The 25,446-nt window shown below is 48.8% G+C and overlaps 1 protein-coding gene across 6 annotated transcripts in view; it reads right to left on the bottom strand.

Annotated features, from left to right (window-relative positions):
• Positions 1-24,267, bottom strand: part of LOC103307452 (ficolin-1-like) — a 43,020-nt gene extending 18,753 nt beyond the window's left edge. Inside the window, exons 1-8 of one of the 6 annotated variants that reach the window (XM_065572170.1) lie at positions 24,112-24,267; positions 22,957-23,070; positions 21,096-21,149; positions 16,185-16,220; positions 12,072-12,107; positions 8,762-8,797; positions 5,029-5,064; positions 425-460 (exon numbers count right to left, since the gene is read on the bottom strand). In XM_065572170.1, the coding sequence (XP_065428242.1) occupies positions 425-460; positions 5,029-5,064; positions 8,762-8,797; positions 12,072-12,107; positions 16,185-16,220; positions 21,096-21,149; positions 22,957-23,070; positions 24,112-24,250 (487 nt within the window). In that variant the 5' untranslated portion in view covers positions 24,251-24,267. The remainder of the gene's footprint in view (positions 1-424; positions 461-5,028; positions 5,065-8,761; positions 8,798-12,071; positions 12,108-16,184; positions 16,221-21,095; positions 21,150-22,956; positions 23,071-24,111) is intronic. The other 5 variants (XM_065572171.1, XM_065572172.1, XM_065572175.1 and 2 more) reach the window with 5 other exon arrangements.
• Positions 24,268-25,446: the final 1,179 nt, after the last annotated feature.

The following is a 25,446-nucleotide window of genomic DNA, read 5'->3' on the forward strand; positions in this document are numbered from 1 at the left end:
GAAGGGTTCAGTACAGGGCCTCAGGAGATGCTGTTCTCTTTTGAAGAGCGGGGAATCCTTCACAATGGCCTTCCCTCTATTGAAAGCGGCTGGACATCCCCCCTTCCTATAGTTAGAATTTCAGCCTAGATTGGCTTACAGTCTCCAAGTGATCAAAAGTACTCCTCATTTGCAACTTTATGTCACTTGGTCCCATCATTCCAGGATTCTCCCCAGAAGTTGCTTCTCCTGAAATCACAGGTGATTCTGAGTTACAGACACAATCTCTCTGAAACAGAGAACCTGGGCCCGATCATGCAGCCTTAAATCACGGGCAGTTGCTTTCAAGGCAGATCTGGCCCTTGAGGGGTGCTGAGCCCCTATTAATGTCAGACCCTAAAGCATTTGTATTGCCCTCCAGCCAGAACCATCTGAGGTCTCTCACCTTGCGATCCAGGGAGGCCAACATCACCTTTCTTTCCTGGGGGAAGAAGAAAAAGAAACGTTTGAAAGATTTAGCAGAGACACAGTATTTGGTGCTTAGATACTATGAGCTCAACTGTCCCTTGCAGGCCCTGCCCTGCACTGGGGGAACTACAGAGTTGCTGGGCCCAGTGGGAATTCCAGGATGCATAGCACCTCAGGGGGCACATCATCACCCAGAGATCCTGGAGAGAGCTGATGCTGTGACACCCTTGAAGAAGATGCAGAAATGCCCCTCAGTGGCTGCTCCGTTCTGCTGGCTGTTGTGGGTAAGAAGACAGGTCAGTGCCCTGACCCACAAGCTTGTCAGAAGTTAGCACCCATAACGGCACCAGCCTGGCAGATTCCTTGCACTCCCCGTACGAGGGACCAGAGTAGAGAGATTATTTTTGCCTTCCAGCTCTGTTGCCCATCTGCCTAGGGACTGAGCACAATCATGACCTGTGTTGATAGGGACGTTAGAGGTACAAGACAAGATAAATTGAGAGGTGATACATGAAGTGGTGTAAATTACCCTGAGTCAGAGGGTATGAGTAGGTGTAAGGGAGACAAACTCTGGCCATGTCTACAGAAAAAAAAATACTATGTGGTGGTTTCTAGCACTAGTGCATCCCCACATGAGCAACTTTTCATGAAAAAACACCTGAGACTTGTTTACACTAGAACTTACACCATTGTGTTGGGATTACTAGGCCTGCCTGAGCCAGAGTTCTTCCATGTTTAAACTCTGTCCTTCCATGTTTAACTCTGATCGGCCTCAACAACCAAGGACAGGAATTGGAATGTGTAAACAGTCAGTTAGCAATTACGACCTTGCTCATACCAGGTACCAAGCGATAATGATGAGGTTTGCATGTTTCTAGCTGGAGAAGAGGTAATAAACTAAGGATAAACAGAACCAAATAACTGTTTAGAGGAGTGTTACTAACAAGCTAGATTTATAGCCCTAGAATGATTTAATTGCTTAAATGTATAAACATGCCTTTGGTAGAGGGGGGAGAGGGTGGGGCTTAGTTGTAAAGTGTATAAAGAAGAGAGAAACTGTTTTTGCTTGTGTGCTTGATTTGAGACTTGCCTGTCTCCTTGCACCACTTTGAGATCTCAAATACACTTTGATTGTTTCTCCACCCCGGTATGTTTATTGACGCGAAGCACACCGGGCAATGAACCCCACTGTTGCTGTCCTCGGGCCCCTGTGCCGGCAACAATTGCTAGCACTGGTGGTGCTGCTCTGGGGGAGCTTCACAGGTCCACATTTTCTCAGAGAAAGTTACTTCTGGGGAAATTCTGCACTACTGCGTGTATTCATAATTAATGAGCCGTGCATATTTTTAATTTTTTGCACAGAAAAAAGCTTCTGCTGAAATGTTGCTGCAGTTCCACCTATTGCCCAGCAGAGGGCGCTGTGGCGCAAGGAAAGCACCCAGGTCGCCAGGAGGCTGAACGGATCCGGTGGCCGGGACCCCGGCTGGCAGTGGGCTGAGCAGGATGAGTGGGGCTGGCGGCTGGGACCCCGGCTGGCAGGAGCCAGCGGATGAAACCCCAGACGGGCAGTGGACTGAGCAGCTCGGCCCACTGCCAGTCTGGGGTCCCACCCGCCGGCCCTGCTCAGCCCGCTGAGGATCTGTGGTTCCGGCTGCCGGCCCCTGGCCAGCCAGAGTCTCGGCCACCAGCCCCGCTCAGCCTCCTGCCAGCCTGGGTGAAAGGCCGGAGGCTGAGGGGAGTCGCCGGCTGGGATCTCGGCTGGCAGCTGAGTGAACGGACCCCAGGCCGGCTGCAGGCTCAGTGGTGACCGGGAACCGCAGGCTGCCATTAAAAAAAAAAATCAGCTCGCGTGCCGCCTTTGGCACGTGTGCCGTAGGTTGAGGACCCCTGTTCTAGTGTAGACAGTGTATATTATGTATACCGTGTGTATTGCAGTTTATGGTAATTTTCACGATACGCGATTTTCCTCTTACGCGCTGACCTTAGAACCTAACCCCCGTGTAAGATGTGACTCCACTGTATTCATTTTTGAAAATTTATAATAAGAGATGCTCCGGAGGAGGTTGGGGGGGGGTGCAAGGTCGAAGTTTCACCTAGGGTGCAAAATATCCTTGCACCAGCCCTGGATACTGTGTCAGCTGATCCCCACAGTCTCCAACCTACCTGGGCAGCACAGCAGACATGGCCCTGCCCACTAGCTTCTCTCCACTCCCTAGCCCACCCACCACTTCCCGCTCCCCCCTCCCCCGCCGGCTTAAGGCTTAGCTCTCTTACTTTTAAAAATGATTGCTTGTCCCTCTCCCCCCCTTAGGCTTTTTTTGGCAGCCCTGTTGCCAGGTATCCAGTTTTAGACTGGAAACTCCAGTAGAAAACAGGACCTGAGTGTCCGGTTAGCAGTGCTGAATGGAAACTAAATGTTCAGTTATAGGAGAAACCACATTAGCCTCCGCTCCTCCCACTCCCAACACCCACCCCAGAGGGCTGGAAGAGAACCGGTCTTGCTGCTGTGGGAGGAGGGGCAGCTCAGTGCAGAGAGAGACAAAGAGAATGGGCTAGAACCAGGTAGGTATCCGCTCCATGTGGGTAGGGGTGGGGGGGATCCTGTTTACCCCCTCCCCAGCCCTGCTGCACTTACAGTTTACCCCTGACCCCTCCCTAGCTCCTGCCCCACTGTCCTTTTACCCCCGGCCCCTTTTACAATTATTCCCCGGGGGGCCCACAAATATGTTTGGCGCCGGGCCAACAAAAAGTTAATCCGGCCCTGGGGTGCCTAAAGTTTGTCACCAAATCCTCATTTGGCCACCTCAGCAAGTGAACTGATTTTCCCTGGGTGCCCAACACTGAGAGCTCAGACCAACTTGGTAGGTTCCAAACTTTAGGCATCCCGGTTTGAAAGTCTTGACCTAAATCATTATTTAGGAACCCCAGTATAAATTGTCCAGATCTGGAATTAAGCCCAAACCACAATTGGACTGACCACTGCAGCGCTTCACTTTTAAGTACCCAGCCTCCCAGTGGAATCCCCAAACCCTGTGGTAGGTGTCTAGGCTCCTTATACAATGCATGGGGAGAGACGGGCACCTGACAATGGGATCTACTAAAGCCAGCATGCTGAGTGGGGAACAGCCTAAGCTAGCCAATAGCAAACACTGAGGGGATGGTGTGTCGCCCTAAGCTCCACCCCTCTCAGGGATTTAGGTGCCTAAATCCAGGCTGGAAGGAGGTGCCTCTCTCTGCTTGCGATCCACAGTTAGAACCATCTCCTGGAGTCAGGGGCCTGAGACGTCTCTTGCAAGAACAGTGATGCTCACCTAGCTCCACTTCAAAGGATTGCAGAGGGGTCACCCTCTAACCTTTAGCCCAGTGGTTAGGGCATTCACCTGGGATGTGCCCTATAGATTCACAGTGGAACAGCTTCAACATTGAGAGAGCCCCACATCAGGCAATCCTGCAGTCCAGTGGCCAGTGCACTCTCCTGAAGGGCGTGAACCCCAAGTTCATACTTCTTTGCCACAACCAGCAGATGAAGAAACTGAACTGGTGTTTACCACATCCCAGGTGGGCATCTTAACCATTGGGCTAAAGGTTATGTGTGGGACCACCTCCTTCCTCTCCTCTGTCACCCCTTATGCTAGACCAGAAGCACTATTCCATACTTGGCAGTTTAAGCTTTTTGCCAACTTGACAATATTGTTAGAAATATCCATCTAAGGCATGTTCATGTCTCACCTCTTCTTATTTTATGATTTCCTCTGGTTTCCTGAAGGGAGGACAGCCTTGTTTTCATCCACACGACCAGCACTGCTCAGCTGACGCGTTTCTCAAGTCCTCCTTGCTCCCAGAGGAATTGTACTGGCCTCTAAGGCCATGTCTATACTAGGGCTTTATATACACTGGGATTTCAAGGTGTGACGTTAGCACATCCTGCCATGTTTTAGAGTCTAGTGTAGGTGAGGCTCACTGCCTTTAACATGTGTTAAACTGGTCAAGTTAAAACCTAGGGGGGAAGCCTTGATGAGCTAAAGGTGTTAAAGCTACATGCCTTGTCTACACTAGGATTTTAATACACGTTAATATGTACTAAAAATACAGATTTCTTCCTAGCGAAGAAAAGACCCTAGTGGCTGAAGAGCCCCAGTCTCGCCCTGGGTATCAGTGAAGGGTTCAGTACAGGGCCTCAGGAGATGCTGTTCTCTTTTGAAGAGCGGGGAATCCTTCACAATGGCCTTCCCTCTATTGAAAGTGGCTGGACATCCCTCCTTCCTATATTTAGAATTTCAGCCTAGATTGGCTTACAGTCTCCAAGTGATCAAAAGTACTCCTCATTTGCAACTTTATGTCACTTGGTCCCATCATTCCAGGATTCTCCCCAGAAGTTGCTTCTCCTGAAATCACAGGTGATTCTGAGTTACAGACACAATCTCTCTGAAACAGAGAACCTGGGCCCGATCATGCAGCCTTAAATCACGGGCAGTTGTTTTCAAGGCAGATCTGGCCCTTGAGGGGTGCTGAGCCCCTATTAATGTCAGACCCTAAAGCATTTGTATTGCCCTCCAGCCAGAACCATCTGAGGTCTCTCACCTTGCGATCCAGGGAGGCCAACATCACCTTTCTTTCCTGGGGGAAGAAGAAAAAGAAACGTTTGAAAGATTTAGCAGAGACACAGTATTTGGTGCTTAGATACTATGAGCTCAACTGTCCCTTGCAGGCCCTGCCCTGCACTGGGGGAACTACAGAGTTGCTGGGCCCAGTGGGAATTCCAGGATGCATAGCACCTCAGGGGGCACATCATCACCCAGAGATCCTGGAGAGAGCCGATGCTGTGACACCCTTGAAGAAGATGCAGAAATGCCCCTCAGTGGCTGCTCCGTTCTGCTGGCTGTTGTGGGTAAGAAGACAGGTCAGTGCCCTGACCCACAAGCTTGTCAGAAGTTAGCACCCATAACGGCACCAGCCTGGCAGATTCCTTGCACTCCCCGTACGAGGGACCAGAGTAGAGAGATTATTTTTGCCTTCCAGCTCTGTTGCCCATCTGCCTAGGGACTGAGCACAATCATGACCTATGGTGATAGGGACGTTAGAGGTACAAGACAAGATAAATTGAGAGGTGATACATGAAGTGGTGTAAACTACCCTGAGTCAGAGGGTATGAGTAGGTGTAAGGGAGACAAACTCTGGCCATGTCTACAGAAAAAAAATATACTGTGTGGTGGTTTCTAGCACTAGTGCATCCCCACATGAGCAACTTTTCATGAAAAAACACCTGAGACTTGTTTACACTAGAACTTACACCATTGTGTTGGGGTTACTAGCCCTGCCTGAGCCAGAGTTCTTCCATGTTTAAACTCTGTCCTTCCATGTTTAACTCTGATCGGCCTCAACAACCAAGGACAGGAATTGGAATGTGTAAACAGTCAGTTAGCAATTACGACCTTGCTCATACCAGGTACCAAGCGATAATGATGAGGTTTGCATGTTTCTAGCTGGAGAAGAGGTAATAAACTAAGGATAAACAGAACCAAATAACTGTTTAGAGGAGTGTTACTAACAAGCTAGATTTATAGCCCTAGAATGATTTAATTGCTTAAATGTATAAACATGCCTTTGGTAGAGGGGGGAGAGGGTGGGGCTTAGTTGTAAAGTGTATAAAGAAGAGAGAAACTGTTTTTGCTTGTGTGCTTGATTTGAGACTTGCCTGTCTCCTTGCACCACTTTGAGATCTCAAATAAACTTTGATTGTTTCTCCACCCCGGTATGTTTATTGACGCGAAGCACACCGGGCAATGTATCCTTGCACCAGCCCTGGATACTGTGTCAGCTGATCCCCACAGTCTCCAACCTACCTGGGCAGCACAGCAGACATGGCCCTGCCCACTAGCTTCTCTCCACTCCCTAGCCCACCCACCACTTCCCGCTCCCCCCTCCCCCGCCGGCTTAAGGCTTAGCTCTCTTACTTTTAAAAATGATTGCTTGTCCCTCTCCCCCCCTTAGGCTTTTTTTGGCAGCCCTGTTGCCAGGTATCCAGTTTTAGACTGGAAACTCCAGTAGAAAACAGGACCTGAGTGTCCGGTTAGCAGTGCTGAATGGAAACTAAATGTTCAGTTATAGGAGAAACCACATTAGCCTCCGCTCCTCCCACTCCCAACACCCACCCCAGAGGGCTGGAAGAGAACCGGTCTTGCTGCTGTGGGAGGAGGGGCAGCTCAGTGCAGAGAGAGACAAAGAGAATGGGCTAGAACCAGGTAGGTATCCGCTCCATGTGGGTAGGGGTGGGGGGGATCCTGTTTACCCCCTCCCCAGCCCTGCTGCACTTACAGTTTACCCCTGACCCCTCCCTAGCTCCTGCCCCACTGTCCTTTTACCCCCGGCCCCTTTTACAATTATTCCCCGGGGGGCCCACAAATATGTTTGGCGCCGGGCCAACAAAAAGTTAATCCGGCCCTGGGGTGCCTAAAGTTTGTCACCAAATCCTCATTTGGCCACCTCAGCAAGTGAACTGATTTTCCCTGGGTGCCCAACACTGAGAGCTCAGACCAACTTGGTAGGTTCCAAACTTTAGGCATCCCGGTTTGAAAGTCTTGACCTAAATCATTATTTAGGAACCCCAGTATAAATTGTCCAGATCTGGAATTAAGCCCAAACCACAATTGGACTGACCACTGCAGCGCTTCACTTTTAAGTACCCAGCCTCCCAGTGGAATCCCCAAACCCTGTGGTAGGTGTCTAGGCTCCTTATACAATGCATGGGGAGAGACGGGCACCTGACAATGGGATCTACTAAAGCCAGCATGCTGAGTGGGGAACAGCCTAAGCTAGCCAATAGCAGACGCTGACAGGATGGTGTGTCCCCCTAAGCTCCACCCCTCTCAGGGAGTTAGGTGCCTCTCTCTGCTTGCGATCCACAGTTAGGGAGTCAGGGGCCTGAGACGTCTCTTGCAAGAACAGTGATGCTCACCTAGCTCCACTTCAAAGGATTGCAGAGGGGTCACCCTCTAACCTTTAGCCCAGTGGTTAGGGCATTCACCTGGGATGTGGGAGACCCACATTCAACTCCCCCCTTGTTTGACAAGAAAGGATTTGAACAAGGCTTTTCCCACCTCCCAGGTGAGCGCCCTAAACATTGAACTATAGATTCACAGTGGAACAGCTTCAACATTGAGAGAGCCCCACATCAGGCAATCCTGCAGTCCAGTGGCCAGTGCACTCTCCTGAAGGGCGTGAACCCCAAGTTCATACTTCTTTGCCCCAACCAGCAGATGAAGAAACTGAACTGGTGTTTACCACATCCCAGGTGGGCATCTTAACCATTGGGCTAAAGGTTATGTGGGGGACCACCTCCTTCCTCTCCTCTGTCACCCCTTATGCTAGACCAGAAGCACTATTCCATACTTGGCAGTTTAAGCTTTTTGCCAACTTGACAATATTGTTAGAAATATCCATCTAAGGCATGTTCATGTCTCACCTCTTCTTATTTTATGATTTCCTCTGGTTTCCTGAAGGGAGGACAGCCTTGTTTTCATCCACACGACCAGCACTGCTCAGCTGACGCGTTTCTCAAGTCCTCCTTGCTCCCAGAGGAATTGTACTGGCCTCTAAGGCCATGTCTATACTAGGGCTTTATATAGACTGGGATTTCCAGGTGTGACGTTAGCATATCCTGCCATGTTTTAGAGTCTAGTGTAGGTGAGGCTCACTGCCTTTAACATGTGTTAAACTGGTCATGTTAAAACCTAGGGGGGAAGCCTTGATGAGCTAAAGGTGTTAAAGCTACATGCCTTGTCTACACTAGGATTTTAATACACGTTAATATGTACTAAAAATACAGATTTCTTCCTAGCGAAGAAAAGACCCTGGTGGCTGAAGAGCCCCAGTCTCGCCCTGGGTATCAGTGAAGGGTTCAGTACAGGGCCTCAGGAGATGCTGTTCTCTTTTGAAGAGCGGGGAATCCTTCACAATGGCCTTCCCTCTATTGAAAGTGGCTGGACATCCCCCCTTCCTATAGTTAGAATTTCAGCCTAGATTAGCTTACAGTCTCCAAGTGATCAAAAGTACTCCTCCTTTGCAACTTTATGTCACTTGGTCCCATCATTCCAGGATTCTCCCCAGGAGTTGCTTCTCCTGAAATCACAGGTGATTCTGAGTTACAGACACAATCTCTCTGAAACAGAGAACCTGGGCCCGATCATGCAGCCGTAAATCACGGGCAGTTGCTTTCAAGGCAGATCTGGCCCTTGAGGGGTGCTGAGCCCCTATTAATGTCAGACCCTAAAGCATTTGTATTGCCCTCCAGCCAGAACCATCTGAGGTCTCTCACCTTGCGATCCAGGGAGGCCAACATCACCTTTCTTTCCTGGGGGAAGAAGAAAAAGAAACGTTTGAAAGATTTAGCAGAGACACAGTATTTGGTGCTTAGATACTATGAGCTCAACTGTCCCTTGCAGGCTCTGCCCTGCACTGGGGGAACTACAGAATTGCTGGGCCCAGTGGGAATTCCAGGATGCATAGCACCTCAGGGGGCACATCATCACCCAGAGATCCTGGAGAGAGCCGATGCTGTGACACCCTTGAAGAAGATGCAGAAATGCCCCTCAGTGGCTGCTCCGTTCTGCTGGCTGTTGTGGGTAAGAAGACAGGTCAGTGCCCTGACCCACAAGCTTGTCAGAAGTTAACACCCATAACGGCACCAGCCTGGCAGATTCCTTGCACTCCCCGTACGAGGGACCAGAGTAGAGAGATTATTTTTGCCTTCCAGCTCTGTTGCCCATCTGCCTAGGGACTGAGCACAATCATGACCTATGGTGATAGGGATGTTAGAGGTACAAGACAAGATAAATTGAGAGGTGATACATGAAGTGGTGTAAACTACCCTGAGTCAGAGGGTATAAGTAGGTGTAAGGGAGACAAACTCTGGCCATGTCTACAGAAAAAAAAATACCGTGTGGTGGTTTCTAGCACTAGTGCATCCCCACATGAGCAACTTTTCATGAAAAAACACCTGAGACTTGTTTACACTAGAACTTACACCATTGTGTTGGGATTACTAGCCCTGCCTGAGCCAGAGTTCTTCCATGTTTAAACTCTGTCTTTCCATGTTTAACTCTGATCGGCCTCAACAACCAAGGACAGGAATTGGAATGTGTAAACAGTCAGTTAGCAATTACGACCTTGCTCATACCAGGTACCAAGCGATAATGATGAGGTTTGCATGTTTCTAGCTGGAGAAGAGGTAATAAACTAAGGATAAACAGAACCAAATAACTGTTTAGAGGAGTGTTACTAACAAGCTAGATTTATAGCCCTAGAATGATTTAATTGCTTAAATGTATAAACATGCCTTTGGTAGAGAGGGGGGGGGGCTTAGTTGTAAAGTGTATAAAGAAGAGAGAAACTGTTTTTGCTTGTGTGCTTGATTTGAGACTTGCCTGTCTCCTTGCACCACTTTGAGATCTCAAATACACTTTGATTGTTTCTCCACCCCGGTATGTTTATTGACGCGAAGCACACCGGGCAACGAACCCCACTGTTGCTGTCCTCGGGCCCCTGTGCCAGCAACAATTGCTAGCAGTGGTGGTGCTGCTCTGGGGGAGCTTCACAGGTCCACATTTTCTCAGAGAAAGTTACTTCTGGGGAAATTCTGCACTACTGCGTGTATTCATAATTAATGAGCCGAGCATATTTTTAATTTTTTGCACAGAAAAAAGCTTCTGCTGAAATGTTGCTGCAGTTCCACCTATTGCCCAGCAGAGGGCGCTGTGGCGCAAGGAAAGCACCCAGGCCGCCAGGAGGCTGAACGGATCCGGTGGCCGGGATCCCAGCTGGCAGTGGGCTGAGCAGGATGAGTGGGGCTGGCGGCTGGGACCCCGGCTGGCAGGAGCCAGCGGATGAAACCCCAGACGGGCAGTGGACTGAGCAGCTCGGCCACTGCCAGTCTGGGGTCCCAGCCGCCAGCCCTGCTCAGCCCGCTGACGATGTGGGGTTCCGGCTGCCGGCCCCTGGCCAGCCAGGACTCTCGGCCACCAGCCCCGCTCAGCCTCCTGCCAGCCTGGGCGAAAGGCCGGAGGCTGAGCGGAGTCGCCGGCTGGGATCCCGGCTGGCAGCTGAGTGAACGGACCCCAGGCCGGCTGCAGGCTCAGTGGTGACCGGGACCCGCAGGCTGCCATTAAAAAAAAAAAATCAGCTCGCGTGCCGCCTTTGGCACGTGTGCCGTAGGTTGAGGACCCCTGTTCTAGTGTAGACAGTGTATATTATGTATACCGTGTGTACTGCAGTTTATGGTAATTTTCACGATACGCGATTTTCCTCTTACGCGCTGACCTTAGAACCTAACCCCCGTGTAAGATGTGACTCCACTGTATTCATTTTTGAAAATTTATAATAAGAGATGCTCCGGAGGGGGGTGGGGGGGCGCAAGGGCGAAGTTTCACCTAGGGTGCAAAATATCCTTGCACCAGCCCTGGATACTGTGTCAGCTGATCCCACAGTCTCCAACCTACCTGGGCAGCACAGCAGACATGCCCTGCCCACTAGCTCCTCTCCACTCCCTAGCCCACACACCACTTGCCCCCCTCCCGCCCCCGCTTAAGGCTTAGCCCTCTTACTTTTAAAAATGATTGCTTGCCCCTCTCCCCCACTCAGGCTTTTTTTGGCAGCCCTGTCGCCAGGTATCCAGTTTTAGACTGGAAATTCCAGTAGAAAAGAGGACCTGAGTGTCCGGTTAGCAGTGCTGACTGGAAACTAAATGTCCAGTTATAGGAGTAACCACATTAGCCTCCGCTCCTCCCACTCCCAACACCCACCCCAGAGGGCTGGAAGAGAACCGGTCTTGCTGCTGTGGGAGGAGGGGCAGCTCAGTGCAGAGAGAGACAAAGAGAATGGGCTAGAACCAGGTTAGGTATCCGCTCCATGTGGGTAGGGGTGGGGGGGATCCTGTTTACCCCCTCCCCAGCCCTGCTGCACTTACAGTTTACCCCTGACCCCTCCCTAGCTCCTGCCCCACTGTCCTTTTACCCCCGGCCCCTTTTACAATTATTCTGCAGGGGGGCCCACAAATATGTTTGGCGCCGGGCCAACAAAAGTTAATCCGGCCCTGGGGTGCCTAAAGTTTGTCACCAAATCCTCATTTGGCCACCTCAGCAAGTGAACTGATTTTCCCTGGGTGCCCAACACTGAGAGCTCAGACCAACTTGGTAGGTGCCAAACTTTAGGCATCCCGGTTTGAAAGTCTTGACCTAAATCATTATTTAGGAACCCCAGTATAAATTGTCCAGATCTGGAATTAAGCCCAAACCACAATTGGACTGACCACTGCAGCGCTTCACTTTTAAGTACCCAGCCTCCCAGTGGAATCCCCAAACCATGTGGTAGGTGTCTAGGCTCCTTATACAATGCATGGGGAGAGATGGGCACCTGACAATGGGATCTACTAAAGCCAGCATACTGAGTGGGGAACAGCCTAAGCTAGCCAATAGCAGACGCTGAGAGGATGGTGTGTCCCCCTAAGCTCCACCCCTCTCAGGGATTTAGGTGCCTAAATCCAGGCTGGAAGGAGGTGCTGAGTCCCTATTAATGTCAGACCCTAAAGCATTTGTATTGCCCTCCAGCCAGAACCATCTGAGGTCTCTCACCTTGCGATCCAGGGAGGCCAACATCACCTTTCTTTCCTGGGGGAAGAAGAAAAAGAAACGTTTGAAAGATTTAGCAGAGACACAGTATTTGGTGCTTAGATACTATGAGCTCAACTGTGACTTGCAGGCCCTGCCCTGCACTGGGGGAACTACAGAGTTGCTGGGCCCAGTGGGAATTCCAGGATGCATAGCACCTCAGGGGGCACATCATCACCCAGAGATCCTGGAGAGAGCCGATGCTGTGACACCCTTGAAGAAGATGCAGAAATGCCCCTCAGTGGCTGCTCCGTTCTGCTGGCTGTTGTGGGTAAGAAGACAGGTCAGTGCCCTGACCCACAAGCTTGTCAGAAGTTAGCACCCATAACGGCACCAGCCTGGCAGATTCCTTGCACTCCCCGTACGAGGGACCAGTGTAGAGAGATTATTTTTGCCTTCCAGCTCTGTTGCCCATCTGCCTAGGGACTGAGCACAATCATGACCTATGGTGATAGGGACGTTAGAGGTACAAGACGAGATAAATTGAGAGGTGATACATGAAGTGGTGTAAACTACCCTGAGTCAGAGGGTATAAGTAGGTGTAAGGGAGACAAACTCTGGCCATGTCTACAGAAAAAAAAATACCGTGTGGTGGTTTCTAGCACTAGTGCATCCCCACATGAGCAACTTTTCATGAAAAAACACCTGAGACTTGTTTACACTAGAACTTACACCATTGTGTTGGGATTACTAGCCCTGCCTGAGCCAGGGTTCTTCCATGTTTAAGCTCTGTCCTTCCATGTTTAACTCTGATCGGCCTCAACAACCAAGGACAGGAATTGGAATGTGTAAACAGTCAGTTAGCAATTACAACCTTGCTCATACCAGGTACCAAGCAATAATGATGAGGTTTGCATGTTTCTAGCTGGAGAAGAGGTAATAAACTAAGGATAAACAGAACCAAATAACTGTTTAGAGGAGTGTTACTAACAAGCTAGATTTAAAGCCCTAAAATGATTTAATTGCTTAAATGTATAAACATGCCTTAGGTAGAGAGGGGAAGAGGGGGGGCTTAGTTGTAAAGTGTATAAAGAAGAGAGAAACTGTTTTTGCTTGTGTGCTTGATTTGAGACTTGCCTGTCTCCTTGCACCACTTTGAGATCTCAAATACACTTTGATTGTTTCTCCACCCCGGTATGTTTATTGACGCGAAGCACACCGGGCAACGAACCCCACTGTTGCTGTCCTCGGGCCCCTGTGCCGGCAACAACTGCTAGCACTGGTGGTGCTGCTCTGGTGGAGCTTCACAGGTCCACATTTTCTAAGAGAAAGTTACTTCTGGGGAAATTCTACACTACTGCGTGCATTCATAATTAATGAGCCGTGCATATTTTTAATTTTTTGCACAGAAAAAAGCCTCTGCTGAAATGTTGCTGCAGTTCCACCGATTGCCCAGCAGAGGGCGCTGTGGTGCAAGGAAAGCACCCAGGCCGCCAGGAGGCTGAACGGATCCGGTGGCCGGGACCCCGGCTGGCAGTGGGCTGAGCAGGATGAGTGGGGCTGGCGGCTGGGACCCCGGCTGGCAGGAGCCAGCGGATGAAACCCCAGACGGGCAGTGGACTGAGCAGCTCGGCCCACTGCCAGTCTGGGGTCCCAGCCGCCGGCCCTGCTCAGCCCGCTGACGATGTGGGGTTCCGGCTGCCGGCCCCTGGCCAGCCAGAGTCTCGGCCACCAGCCCCGCTCAGCCTCCTGCCAGCCTGGGCGAAAGGCCGGAGGCTGAGGGGAGTCGCCGGCTGGGATCTCGGCTGGCAGCTGAGTGAACGGACCCCAGGCCGGCTGCAGGCTCAGTGGTGACCAGGACCCGCAGGCTGCCATTAAAAAAAAAAAAACCAGCTCGCGTGCCGCCTTTGGCACGTGTGCCGTAGGTTGAGGACCCCTGTTCTAGTGTAGACAGTGTATACTATGTATACCGTGTGTACTGCAGTTTATGGTAATTTTCACTATACGCGATTTTCCTCTTACGCGCTGACCTTAGAACCTAACCCCCGTGTAAGATGTGACTCCACTGTATTCATTTTTGAAAATTTATAATAAGAGATGCTCCGGAGGGGGTTGGGGGGGGTGCAAGGTCGAAGTTTCACCTAGGGTGCAAAATATCCTTGCACCAGCCCTGGATACTGTGTCAGCTGATCCCCACAGACTCCAACTACCTGGGCACTACAGCAGACATGCCCTGCCCACTAGCTCCTCTCCACTCCCTAGCCCACACACCACTTGCCGCCTCCCCCTCCCCCGCCGGCTTAAGGCTTAGCCCTCTTACTTTTAAAAATGATTGCTTGTCCCTCTCCCCCCCTCAGGCTTTCTTTGGCAGCCCTGTTGCCAGGTATCCAGTTTTAGACTGGAAACTCCAGTAGAAAACAGGACCTGAGTGTCCGGTTAGCAGTGCTGACTGGAAACTAAATGTCCAGTTATAGGAGTAACCACATTAGCCTCCGCTCCTCCCACTCCCAACACCCACCCCAGAGGGCTGGAAGAGAACCGGTCTTGCTGCTGTGGGAGGAGGGGCAGCACAGTGCAGAGAGAGACAAAGAGAATGGGCTAGAACCAGGTAGGTATCCGCTCCATGTGGGTAGGGGTGGGGGGATCCTGTTTACCCCCTCCCCAGCCCTGCCGCACTTACAGTTTACCTCTGACCCCTCCCTAGCTCCTGCCCCACTGTCCTTTTACCCCCAGCCCCTTTTACAATTATTCCGCAGGGGGGCCCACAAATATGTTTGGCGCCGGGCCCACAAAAAGTTAATCCGGCCCTGGGGTGCCTAAAGTTTGTCACCAAATCCTCATTTGGCCACCTCAGCAAGTGAACTGATTTTCCCTGGGTGCCCAACACTGAGAGCTCAGACCAACTTGGTAGGTGCCAAACTTTAGGCATCCCGGTTGAAAGTCTTGACCTAAATCATTATTTAGGAACCCCAGTATAAATTGTCCAGATCTGGAATTAAGCCCAAACCACAACTGGACTGACCACTGCAGCGCTTCACTTTTAAGTACCCAGCCTCCCAGTGGAATCCCCAAACCATGTGGTAGGTGTCTAGGGTCCTTATACAATGTATGGGGAGAGACGGGCACCTGACAATGGGATCTACTAAAGCCAGCATACTGAGTGGGGAACAGCCTAAGCTAGCCAATAGCAGACACTGAGAGGATGGTGTGTCCCCTAAGCTCCACCCCTCTCAGGGATTTAGGTTCCTAAATCCAGGCTGGAAGGAGGTGCCTCTCTCTGCTTGCGATCCACAGTTAGAACCATCTCCTGGAGTCAGGGGCCTGAGACGTCTCTTGCAAGAACAATGATGCACACCTAACTCCACTTAAAAGGATTGGAGAGGGGTCACCCTCTAACCTTTAGCCCAGTGGTTAGGGCATTCACCTGGGATGTGGGAGACCCACATTCAACTCCCCCCTTGTTTGACAAGAAAGGATTTGAACAAGGCTTTTCCCACCTCCCAGGTGAGTGCCCTAAACATTGGACTATAGATTCACAGTCATGTTAAAACCTAGGGGGGGAGCCTTGATGAGCTAACAGGTGTTAAAGCTACATGCCTTGTCTACACTAGGATTTTAATACATGTTAATATGTACTAAAAATACTGATTTTTTCCTACTGAGGAAAAGACCCTGGTGGCTGAAGAGCCCCAGTCTCGCCCTGGGTATCAGTGAAGGGTTCAGTACAGGGCCTCAGGAGATGCTGTTCTCTTTTGAAGAGCGGGGAATCCTTCACAATGGCCTTCCCTCTACTGAAAGTGGCTGGACATCCCCCCTTCCTATATTTAGAATTTCAGCCTTGATTGGCTTACAGTCTCCAAGTGATCAAAAGTACTCTTCATTTGCAACTTTATGTCACTTGGTCCCATCATTCCAGGATTCTCCCCAGGAGTTGCTTCTCCTGAAATCACAGGTGATTCTGAGTTACAGACACAATCTCTCTGAAACAGAGAGCCTGGGCCCGATCATGCAGCCTTAAATCACGGGCAGTTGCTTTCAAGGCAGATCTGGCCCTTGAGGGGTGCTGAGCCCCTATTAGTGTCAGACCCTGCAGCATTGTGTATTGCCATCCAGCGAGAACTATCTGAGATCTCTCACCTTGCGATCCCGGGAGGCCGACATCACCTCTCTCCCCTGGGGAGAAAAAAAAAAAGAAACGTTTGAAAGATTTAGCAGCGACACAGTATTTGGTGCTTAGATATCATGAGCTCAACTCATGCCCTGCCCTGCACTAGGGGAACTACAGAGTTGCTGGGCCCAGTGGGAATTCCAGGATGCATAGCACCTCAGGGGGCACATCACCCAGAGATCCTGGGGAGAGCCGATGCTGTGACACCCTTGAAGAAGATGCAGAAATGCCCCTCAGTGGCTGCTCCGTTCTGCTGGCTGTTGTGGGTAAGAAGACAGGTCAGTGCCCTGACCCACAAGCTTGTCAGAAGGTAGCACCCATAACGGCACCAGCTTTGCAGATTCCTTGCACTCCCCGTACGAGGGACCAGAGTAGAGAGATTATTTTTGCCTTCCAGCTCTGTTGCCCATCTGCCTAGGGACTGAGCACAATCATGACCTATGGGGATAGGGACGTTAGAGGTACAAGACAAGATACATTGAGAGGTGATACATGAAGTGGTGTAAACTACCCTGAGTCAGAGGGTATAAGTAGGTGTAAGGGAGACAAACCCTGGCCATGTCTACAGAAAAAAAAATACTGTGTGGTGGTTTCTAGCACTAGTGCATCCCCACATGAGCAACTTTTCATTAAAAAACACCTGAAACTTGTCTACACTAGAACTTACACCATTGCTAGCACTGGTGGTGCTGCTCTGGTGGAGCTTTACAGGTCCACATTTTCTCAGAGAAAGTTACTTCTGGGGAAATTCTGCACTACTGCGTGTATTCATAATTAATGAACCATGCATATTTTTATTTTTTTGCACAGAAAAAAGCCTCTGCTGAAATGTTGCTGCAGTTCCATCTTTTGCCCAGCAAAGGGCGCTGTGGCGCAAGAAAAGCAGCAGCTCCCACCAGAAAATAATATCAGCATTTCTGTCTTTCCCAACAGAGGGCAATGTAGTGATAGAACACAGCAGCAGCTCCCAGCCAGCTAAGGAAGAGAAAGATCCTGCCTTCTTCGCAGCACCTGTCAGGCCAGGAGACGGGGTTATGGAGAGACAGACAGCATGGAGTGCTGGGGGGTCAGACAGGGGCTCATAAGGGCTAGTGGGAGAGGACAGACTGGGGCAGGGGCTGAATGTAAGTGGAGTGCAGGGCCACTGGGGGGAGGGAGGTGCAGGGCCACATGATGATGGGGGAGGGGGTGCAGAGCTATATAGGGACAGGGGAGTGCCTGGGTGGGGCACAGAGTTATGTGGGGACAGAAGGTAGGGATACAGAGACACATGGGGCAGGGGGTGGCTGAGTGGGGGCACAGAGACACAGGGTGGCTGAGTGGGCATACAGACACATAGGGACAGGGAGATGGGGTACAGGGACACATAGGGAGAGGGGCGTGGCTGGGTTGGGGCACAGAGCCACATAGGGATGGGGGGGGAAATGGGTGTGTGAGTGGGGATGGAGGTGTAGCCCTAAGGATTAATTTGCTTGCATGGATATCTTTTTTTATATGTTTAAGTATTTGATGTATTGTAATAGGTTTAGAGAGTTATATTAACAATAAGTTTAGCTGTAATGCAAGAGACCTACAGGCCAAAAATGTGTATGTTAAGCTAAGGCAAAGTTGGCATATCTATATTGGGACCTTTTTACCCAGAAAAGTAAAGTTGACCTACATTTGTTACCCAAATAGATAAAACACCCACGCCTATGTCTAAGACCTTTACCTAGACCAATAGACAATAAAGGATGGCAGAGGGGGATTTTTCAAAGTTTTACCCACAGACTTAATAAGTACACCAGAAGTGCGCAGGTACCCGTCATCCATACGCACATACAAACTAGCCTATGGGGTAAGTGTACCCTAACATTTCTGTGGGGGAGGAATGACATTTGGGCATAAGAGGAAGGATTTCCGGCATTTATGCCTATAAAAAGGTGATCCACTTCGCTACTGGGGTCGATCTATCTATCTCCATCTTCAACTACGCCTCGATGCTACCCATCTACGACGGCTATTAACTATTAATAGGACGTACTTCATTTCTTTTCAAAATTTAAGCTTTAAAGGGACTAGGCTAAGCTTGGTATCCCTAAATCTTTATTTTTCAGTTTAGTTTAATTAGTTAAGTTAGAGAGTAAACAGCTTTAACAGCTCTTCGCATTAGTTTCCTCTGCATACCTCTGCGAGAGATGTGAAATCGTAACCGCCAGAGGTGAGGTCCTGTATCTTTCAACACCAGGTTACCCAAGAAGGGTGTGAGTATTAGCTAAAGTTTTGCAGAACATAATATTGTATTACCCTATGTATCTCTTGAATAACTGTGATACAACTATAATTTTGTAACTCTGACTATTTTACCATTTGCTTACTATTTCATTGATTTTAATAAAAAGTCTTTATGACTATATCTGTCGGAGTGTGAGTTTCCTGTCATACCCCCGAGGGTCCCTGATTCGGGACAAGAACTTTATCTTCTGATCAAACAGACTGGCGAGCCACAAACCCATATTAATTATTAATATTATTAATAGCATTAATTAATTAAAATAAATAAAATTAAATTAAATGAAGTTGATAAATTAAATCAACATTATTAGCACACCCCAAATCAGGCTACAGAGGGACATGTGGAGAGGGGGTGAAAGGACACATGGGGGTGCAGGAAAAAATGGGGATGGGGCAGATGTGCTTGACTGATTGGGAGATGCTAGGGGTCAGCCAGGGTCTGCATGGGGGAAGCTCCCTAACAAACCATAACCGCCCCCCCACAAAAAGCCTGTTCCATACTTTTCCCACCCATACCCAACAACTCTCCAAGTTCACACCCAGGCTCCTTCCCAGCAATTTACTTCCCTCTCCCTCAGCTCCTCCGTTACCTCTCACTCCAAGTTTTTGAGGCGTGCGGGAAATATGGTTCTATGTTGTAGTTTAAATGAATAATTATTACTCGGCGTTCTGTATTAATATGCCTAATAAGGAATCTATTTGTCAAAAAACGTTTCCTGAATCTTTTTTGTTGTCTGTATTGTTACAGACGTACTTCCTGACAGGTATTTTGAAATAAATGACCAAAAATAATTGAAATTGATAGGACTATATTGTGTTATTTTGACATAATATGCAGAATTTTAAAATATTGTGCACGGAATTTTTAATTTTTTGTTGCAGAATTTCCACAGGAGTAGTAAGTGCACCTTCAGGAAGAGTGTGTGAATAAGTGTAATATAGTGAAACAGACAGACCAAGGAAGCCGGAAGAAGATATACGTTACGATGATAAGATAAAGACAGACTACCTGAGATGCATTTAGAGTCACCTCTGAATCAGGCCTGTACTCTTTGCTGTGGTGGTACATGCACAGAAATGAGGTTCCCTAGTGACCAATATTTTTGGCCACATTTTCTTCTTTCCCCATTCTACAGTTTAACCCTACTGAGTTGAGTGAGGTTTTAAACCTGTGTAACAGCAGGTACATCCACGTTACAAATGAAGGTGCGATTGTAGCACAGGTAGGTGGACCTGGATTAGCTTTCATCTAGCTAGTGGGGGTAATAACAGCAGTGAAGACATGGCAGCATGGACCCTGGCACAGCCAGTAACCCAAGTATGTACCCAGAGTTCCCAGTGGGTTTATACTGGGGCCACTAGTCCATTGGCGCTGACTCCGGGGCTCAGCAGCACCCACTGGCAGCCAAGCTTCCCCTGTTCCCCAGCCAGGGCCGTCCCTAGGGGGGTGCGGTGCCTGGGACAAATCAGCCTATATGGGCCCCCCATGGAGCAGGGGGTGCACTGGGTCTCCCCCGGGAGTGCTGGTTGGAGGGGGCTGGAGGGGGCTGGTTGGGGTGATGGGGCTCCAGCTGCTCCATGGAGCGTGGGCCGAGGAGGATTACCTGGAGCAAGGCGCACCCACTGGTGGTCAGGTGTGCCTCTCCAGTGGGTGCTGGTGTTGCCTCCTGCTCAGCCTGGGGTGGGACCCCCCACACTCCCCAGCCTCCGCATCCAAGAGCCCAGGGCGGAGGTGCGGGCCACGCGATGTATGCGCAGGTGCCACAGGGGAGCCCAGCTGTCTGGGCAGCAGTGAGAAACCCCTGACCCGGGCCTACCAAGCCCCCCTCCCCAGCTATGTCAAATGGTATTTTACCATTTGCTTACTATTTCATTGATTTTAATAAAAAGTCTTTATGACTATATCTGTCTCAGTGTGAGTTTCCTGTCAGACCCCCGAGGGTTCCTCCCGCTGGGGGAGTCGGGGCCAGACACACCACACTGCCTCCTGCTCTGCTCAAGGCAGACAGCTGCTGTCCTCACCCCATCTGACACCGTGCTGTCGAAACGTGGGGCCCCCCAAAGCACGGGGCCTGGAGCGGTCGCCCCGATTCGCCCTACCCAAGGGACGGCTCTGCCCCCAGCACCTCTCGCCTGCCGGCGGCCCCACTAACCAACTCCTCCCTCTTTCCCAGTGCCTCGCGGCGTGTAGGAAGCTCCGAGAGGGAGAGGGAGGAGCGGGGATGGGGAAAGAGGTGGGGTGGGGTCTTGGAGGAAGGGGTGGAGTGAGGATAAGGCCTCGGGGGGGATGGGGTCAAGCACCCCCCAGCTAGAGGGGAAGTCGGCGCCTATGCACTAGCCTGTGCTGAAACCCACAGTGCCATGTCCTCACTGACACGGTTACAGCCACTAGCTAGATTGAATCTGGAGCGGGTATGTCTACCCACGCTGCAGTCCCACCTTCATCTGCAGTGTAGACCTACCTGAGAGAAGGATTTTCTCCTTGGTCAATACCCATTCTGGCACATACACCAAACAGAGGAGATGCAAATAATTTAAAGATCTTTCTTTGTGATTTAAATCATGCAGTGAATGGACATAAATAACAACTCTGTTCATTCCGTTACCTTTCTCCCCAGCTGGTCCTGCCTTTCCAGGGATCCCCTCAGCACCTCTGTCCCCTACAAAACATAAAAGGCTCTGAATTAACATTTTAAAGATGCTCGTGGGGATGTATTTTAAGGGTAAAGTTAGGAGGGAAGGGGGCTGGGAAGTCAATTCCTCCTTTCCCCCTGCAATTCAAATGGGGAAATGAGGGTTAAACCAGAAAACACACAAGTTTTAAGGGTTTAGCCGATGTGGCTGATCTCTAGCTTCAGACAGAACCTGGATTCCTTACTAAGGCAAAATTCTCATTGAACTTCAACTGCTGTTTGTCTGCACAAGACATACAGGATCAAGCCAGTTCTCTCGGCGGCTTGGTGAGGATGTCTCGCAACCAGCCAACCAAAAGGCGCTAGCTCAGGTTTTGTCCTAGCTGTCAGCTGGCTTGCAAATCGATGGCCTTCAGCAGATCCATAATTTGTGTGAGTGTGTGGATGTGTGTAAGTAAAAGTAGGGCAGATCCTGAACAATCAAACATGAGGGGAAATACAGAGAAGATGGAGCTGATGCTATGTATTACCCCAATCAAGTTCGGAGGTTTTGTCAGTCCAAACCCTGGTCATAAGCGAGGTGCACCATAGATGAACTCCCTTAATCGGGGCTGGCTCCAGCATTTCTGCCACCCCAAGCAAAAAAAACAAAAAAACAAAAAAAACACCACTGCGATCGGCAGCGGCAGGTCCTTTGCTCCTAGAGGGAGCGAGGGACCTGCTGCCCCCGAATTGCCGCAGGTGCCGCCCCTCTCCCTTGGCCGCCCCAAGCACCTGCTTGTTAAGCTGGTGCCTGGAGCCGGCCCTGCCCTTAATGCACTGAGGAAAGGCCATGGTGCATCATGGGAGACGTAGTCCGACAAGGGAGCCTAGCCGCCAGAGAATGGGAGCATGAGGCAACTGTACTGCAACTCCCACAAGGCAACATGGTGGCATTTTCAGATGAAAATGTTTTGGGTTTCGATTTTTTGCAACTCAAAACTGTCCATGACAAAAGCCCATTTTCTGACCAGCTCTTGTGCGGCTCCATTTACTGCAATGCCCATTTACACCAGCTAAGGATCAGAGCCCATGTTCTGGGGTCTGACTCTGTGTTAGCCCTGCTGCAAACACACTAAACTCTTGTGTCCTTGGACACAACTTATTATACAGAACACCACAAGAAACCCAAACGTTGGTGTTTGCTTAGAAAACAATAAAATTTTGATCTTGACTCCCCTAATTGTTTTATGCAAACCAAACAACAAATAAATCCCCTAAATCAAATGGCCTATTTAGTGTACAATAGAAATAATGTAAACTGTCCAACATACCAGCTGTTAACGCATCATGTTATAACTCTGCTGTTTCTCATCTCAGTGATGCTAATGGATAAATTCTATGAACATGATATCTAGGGTGGCCAACCCTACAGGAATGTCCTGGAGTTTCCAGAAATTAAAGATTATGTCATGTGATGAAATGTCCAGGAATATGTCCAATGAAAATTGGCAGCCCTGTGAACATCCCAAACAATACATCTGCCATTGGTATTGAAAGGATTCATTTGAATAATCAATTACATTTCCATTTTAAATCATCTCTGTATATAATCATATGGTATATTAGTATCTGTAACCTGGTAAATACACGACTGATGTTTCCCTACACACCTCCGTGCAAGTGTCTGATGTTCCATCCAGACAGAGAAAAGGAAAAGGATATTATTTCATTCAGAGCAGGGACATAATGAAGCTCAAATCCCTCACCACAGGCTAAAAGATCTGCATTGGGACAGAGAGGTTTTAGACATCACCAGCGACATCAGATTCTCACTTAGCCCCTGGGAACATACCTTTCATTCCTACAGCTCCGGGTTCTCCCTTGGGACCTGCGGCTCCAGCCATCCCAGGGCATCCTTGGAGAACAGCGAGTTTGTCGGAACCGTTGAGACCCACAATCTTGACCTCTGAGAAAAGAGATGAAACAATAAGTAACATGTGAGAGAGTCTCAGGATGTGGAATATTCTGCAGATTCCGGTGGGGGGTGGGGTGGCGGGGGAACTTCAGCAAATGGGAACCTACAGATCTCATCTGTTGGCTGGGAGTACAAGGACAGTTAACCAATAGTTTAAGCAAATAAAAATTGAAGTTGTCATTTATTTGAGAATAAAAGAACCTGAATTTTTTAAAGTTACACTTTTTGGTTTTAAGTTTGACATGAGGCAGCTAGGAAGGTGCTGGATGTTTTAGGACAATATTGTAGTAATGTTGCCTTCTGCAAATATTTGGTATTATTTAGGTTAGTGACGTCCAATTAGAGGCCTTCATATCCTTGTGTCTTATAAACAAGCATTCATTAATGCTGGTTTCTTGTTTTTGAATAGGAAGCCATGAGAGATGCAAAAATCTCATTGGTTCTGCAATGCCTGAGGTACCATCTGGTAAGTCAAAGATGAAGTTTCTTTCCATACTAATTAGGAAAATATGAACCTTGAACAAAATTTAGAAATGTAGATGTGAAAGTGTCAGTGTGAATTTTAATCAACATTGCAGAGTCTCACACAACTCTACATTCATGCCAGCGCTCTGAACAGCACCACAGCATTTAGGCACCGAATGAATGTCATTTTCTGACGGTCCCAGAGAATGGATATCCGGTAATACACACAGCAGCAATATGCTAAATGTATTATAGTACTAATTAGACAAAAAATTCTTGTAAAAAAAGAGAAGTCCCAGCTCTAAAATATTAGAGTGTCAGGATTGTCGTTTGGTAACTAGCAGTTCTATAGTCCATGGATCTGTACCAGAGAAGAGCTCAACATCAGGTAGGAAAGGATGGAAGCTATAAGTCAACAACTCAGTGTCAGTAATAACCAAATAATTTTAAGGAAGGCAGCGACCAATTCACCACAGATGAATCTGATCAGTTCCACTAGTTCTGCAGAGTCTGGCTTGGTAATGAGTCTGTTAAGAAAAGCTGTTACTGGGTTTGTTTCCTACTCACCTGGACAGCTGTCCTCACCCATGCAAACTGCTGCTGCTATGCAGAGTAAAGCAGTGAGGGTTTGCTGTGCAGCTCTTCCCATGGCTGGTGCTGGGCTCTGCAACTGCAAGCTCCACTTAGCCTCTTCTCTGATTAGCATCTCATCAGTTGGTGCCTTTTATAGGCTAAACAAAAACAAACTCCACCTCTTAAATTCTCAACTCCTCCCACCCATCCTCCACTTTACTGCTGTTTCTGCTGAGATTGTTCTATGGTGTCTCTATTTTAGCTCATCTGAGGGCCTGGTGTTATATTTTTACAGTCACTCCCTTGTTCATTAGCCCTGGGTTTCCTTCTGTAGCTCGTTTCAATGATTTTTCTTTCAAGCAGAGACTCTCATGGTGGAGGAGTATTGGTGGGGTCAGTATCCCTGAGCATGATGCAAAATGCCCAAATCCAAAAAAGTGGGATTTAAAAACCTCCCAAGAAGCTCAAGAAATCAAAACTTTATACAAATCTCATGAAGGTAAAACTATTCTTAAACTCTTGATACATTATCATCTTCCATCAGGGCATCAGAATTCAGAGGGAAGTTGCTGCAGATAGGAAATTTGGTCCGAAAGATTCTTTCATTAGACACTGTTAGCCAGAGGACACTAAACTAGAAACAAAAAGCAAACAAACCCCAAATGAAAATATAAAGTGATTTGGTTTTAATTAAGTGTAGAGATGGGCCCCAAAACTCAGCCACAGACCTGAATGACCAGGTATTTAGCAAGTCTTTAAAAACGGATGCCAGATCTTCACAGGAAACTATATTTTTAATGTTCTCTAATCTGACATTAGATAATTAAATACACCAATTAAACAAACTTCAAGTACATAACAGGTTGTTATAAGGAGAAGGGTGATAAATTGTTCTCTTTATTCAGTGAGGATGGGACAAGAAGGAATGGTCTTAAGTTGCACCAAGGGATATTTAGTTTAAACATTAGGAAAAACTTCCTGTCAGGGTAATTAAGTACTAGCACAAATATTCTAGGGAGGTTGTGGAATCCCCATTGTTGGGGTTTTAAGAGCAGGTTAGACAAACACCTGTCAGGGATGATCTAGATAATACTTAGTCCTGCAAGGGTTTGGACTAAATGACCTATCAAGGTCCTTTCTAATCCTATGTTTCTACAATTCACTGTTTTCTTATTTATCAGAGCAAGTAGAAGGCTTGTCACCTTCCAGCAATTTCCTAGTGAAGCCAGAATGCAAGAAAAGACATTCAGGTATTACAGCATGTAGTGCCATAAACGCACTATAAACAAACAAAAAATCAAGCTTTTCGTCGTGGCCCTATAAAAAGGG

Source organism: Chrysemys picta, chromosome 18 (genome assembly GCF_011386835.1).
Source record: "Chrysemys picta bellii isolate R12L10 chromosome 18, ASM1138683v2, whole genome shotgun sequence".
Taxonomy (NCBI): Eukaryota; Metazoa; Chordata; order Testudines; family Emydidae; genus Chrysemys; species Chrysemys picta.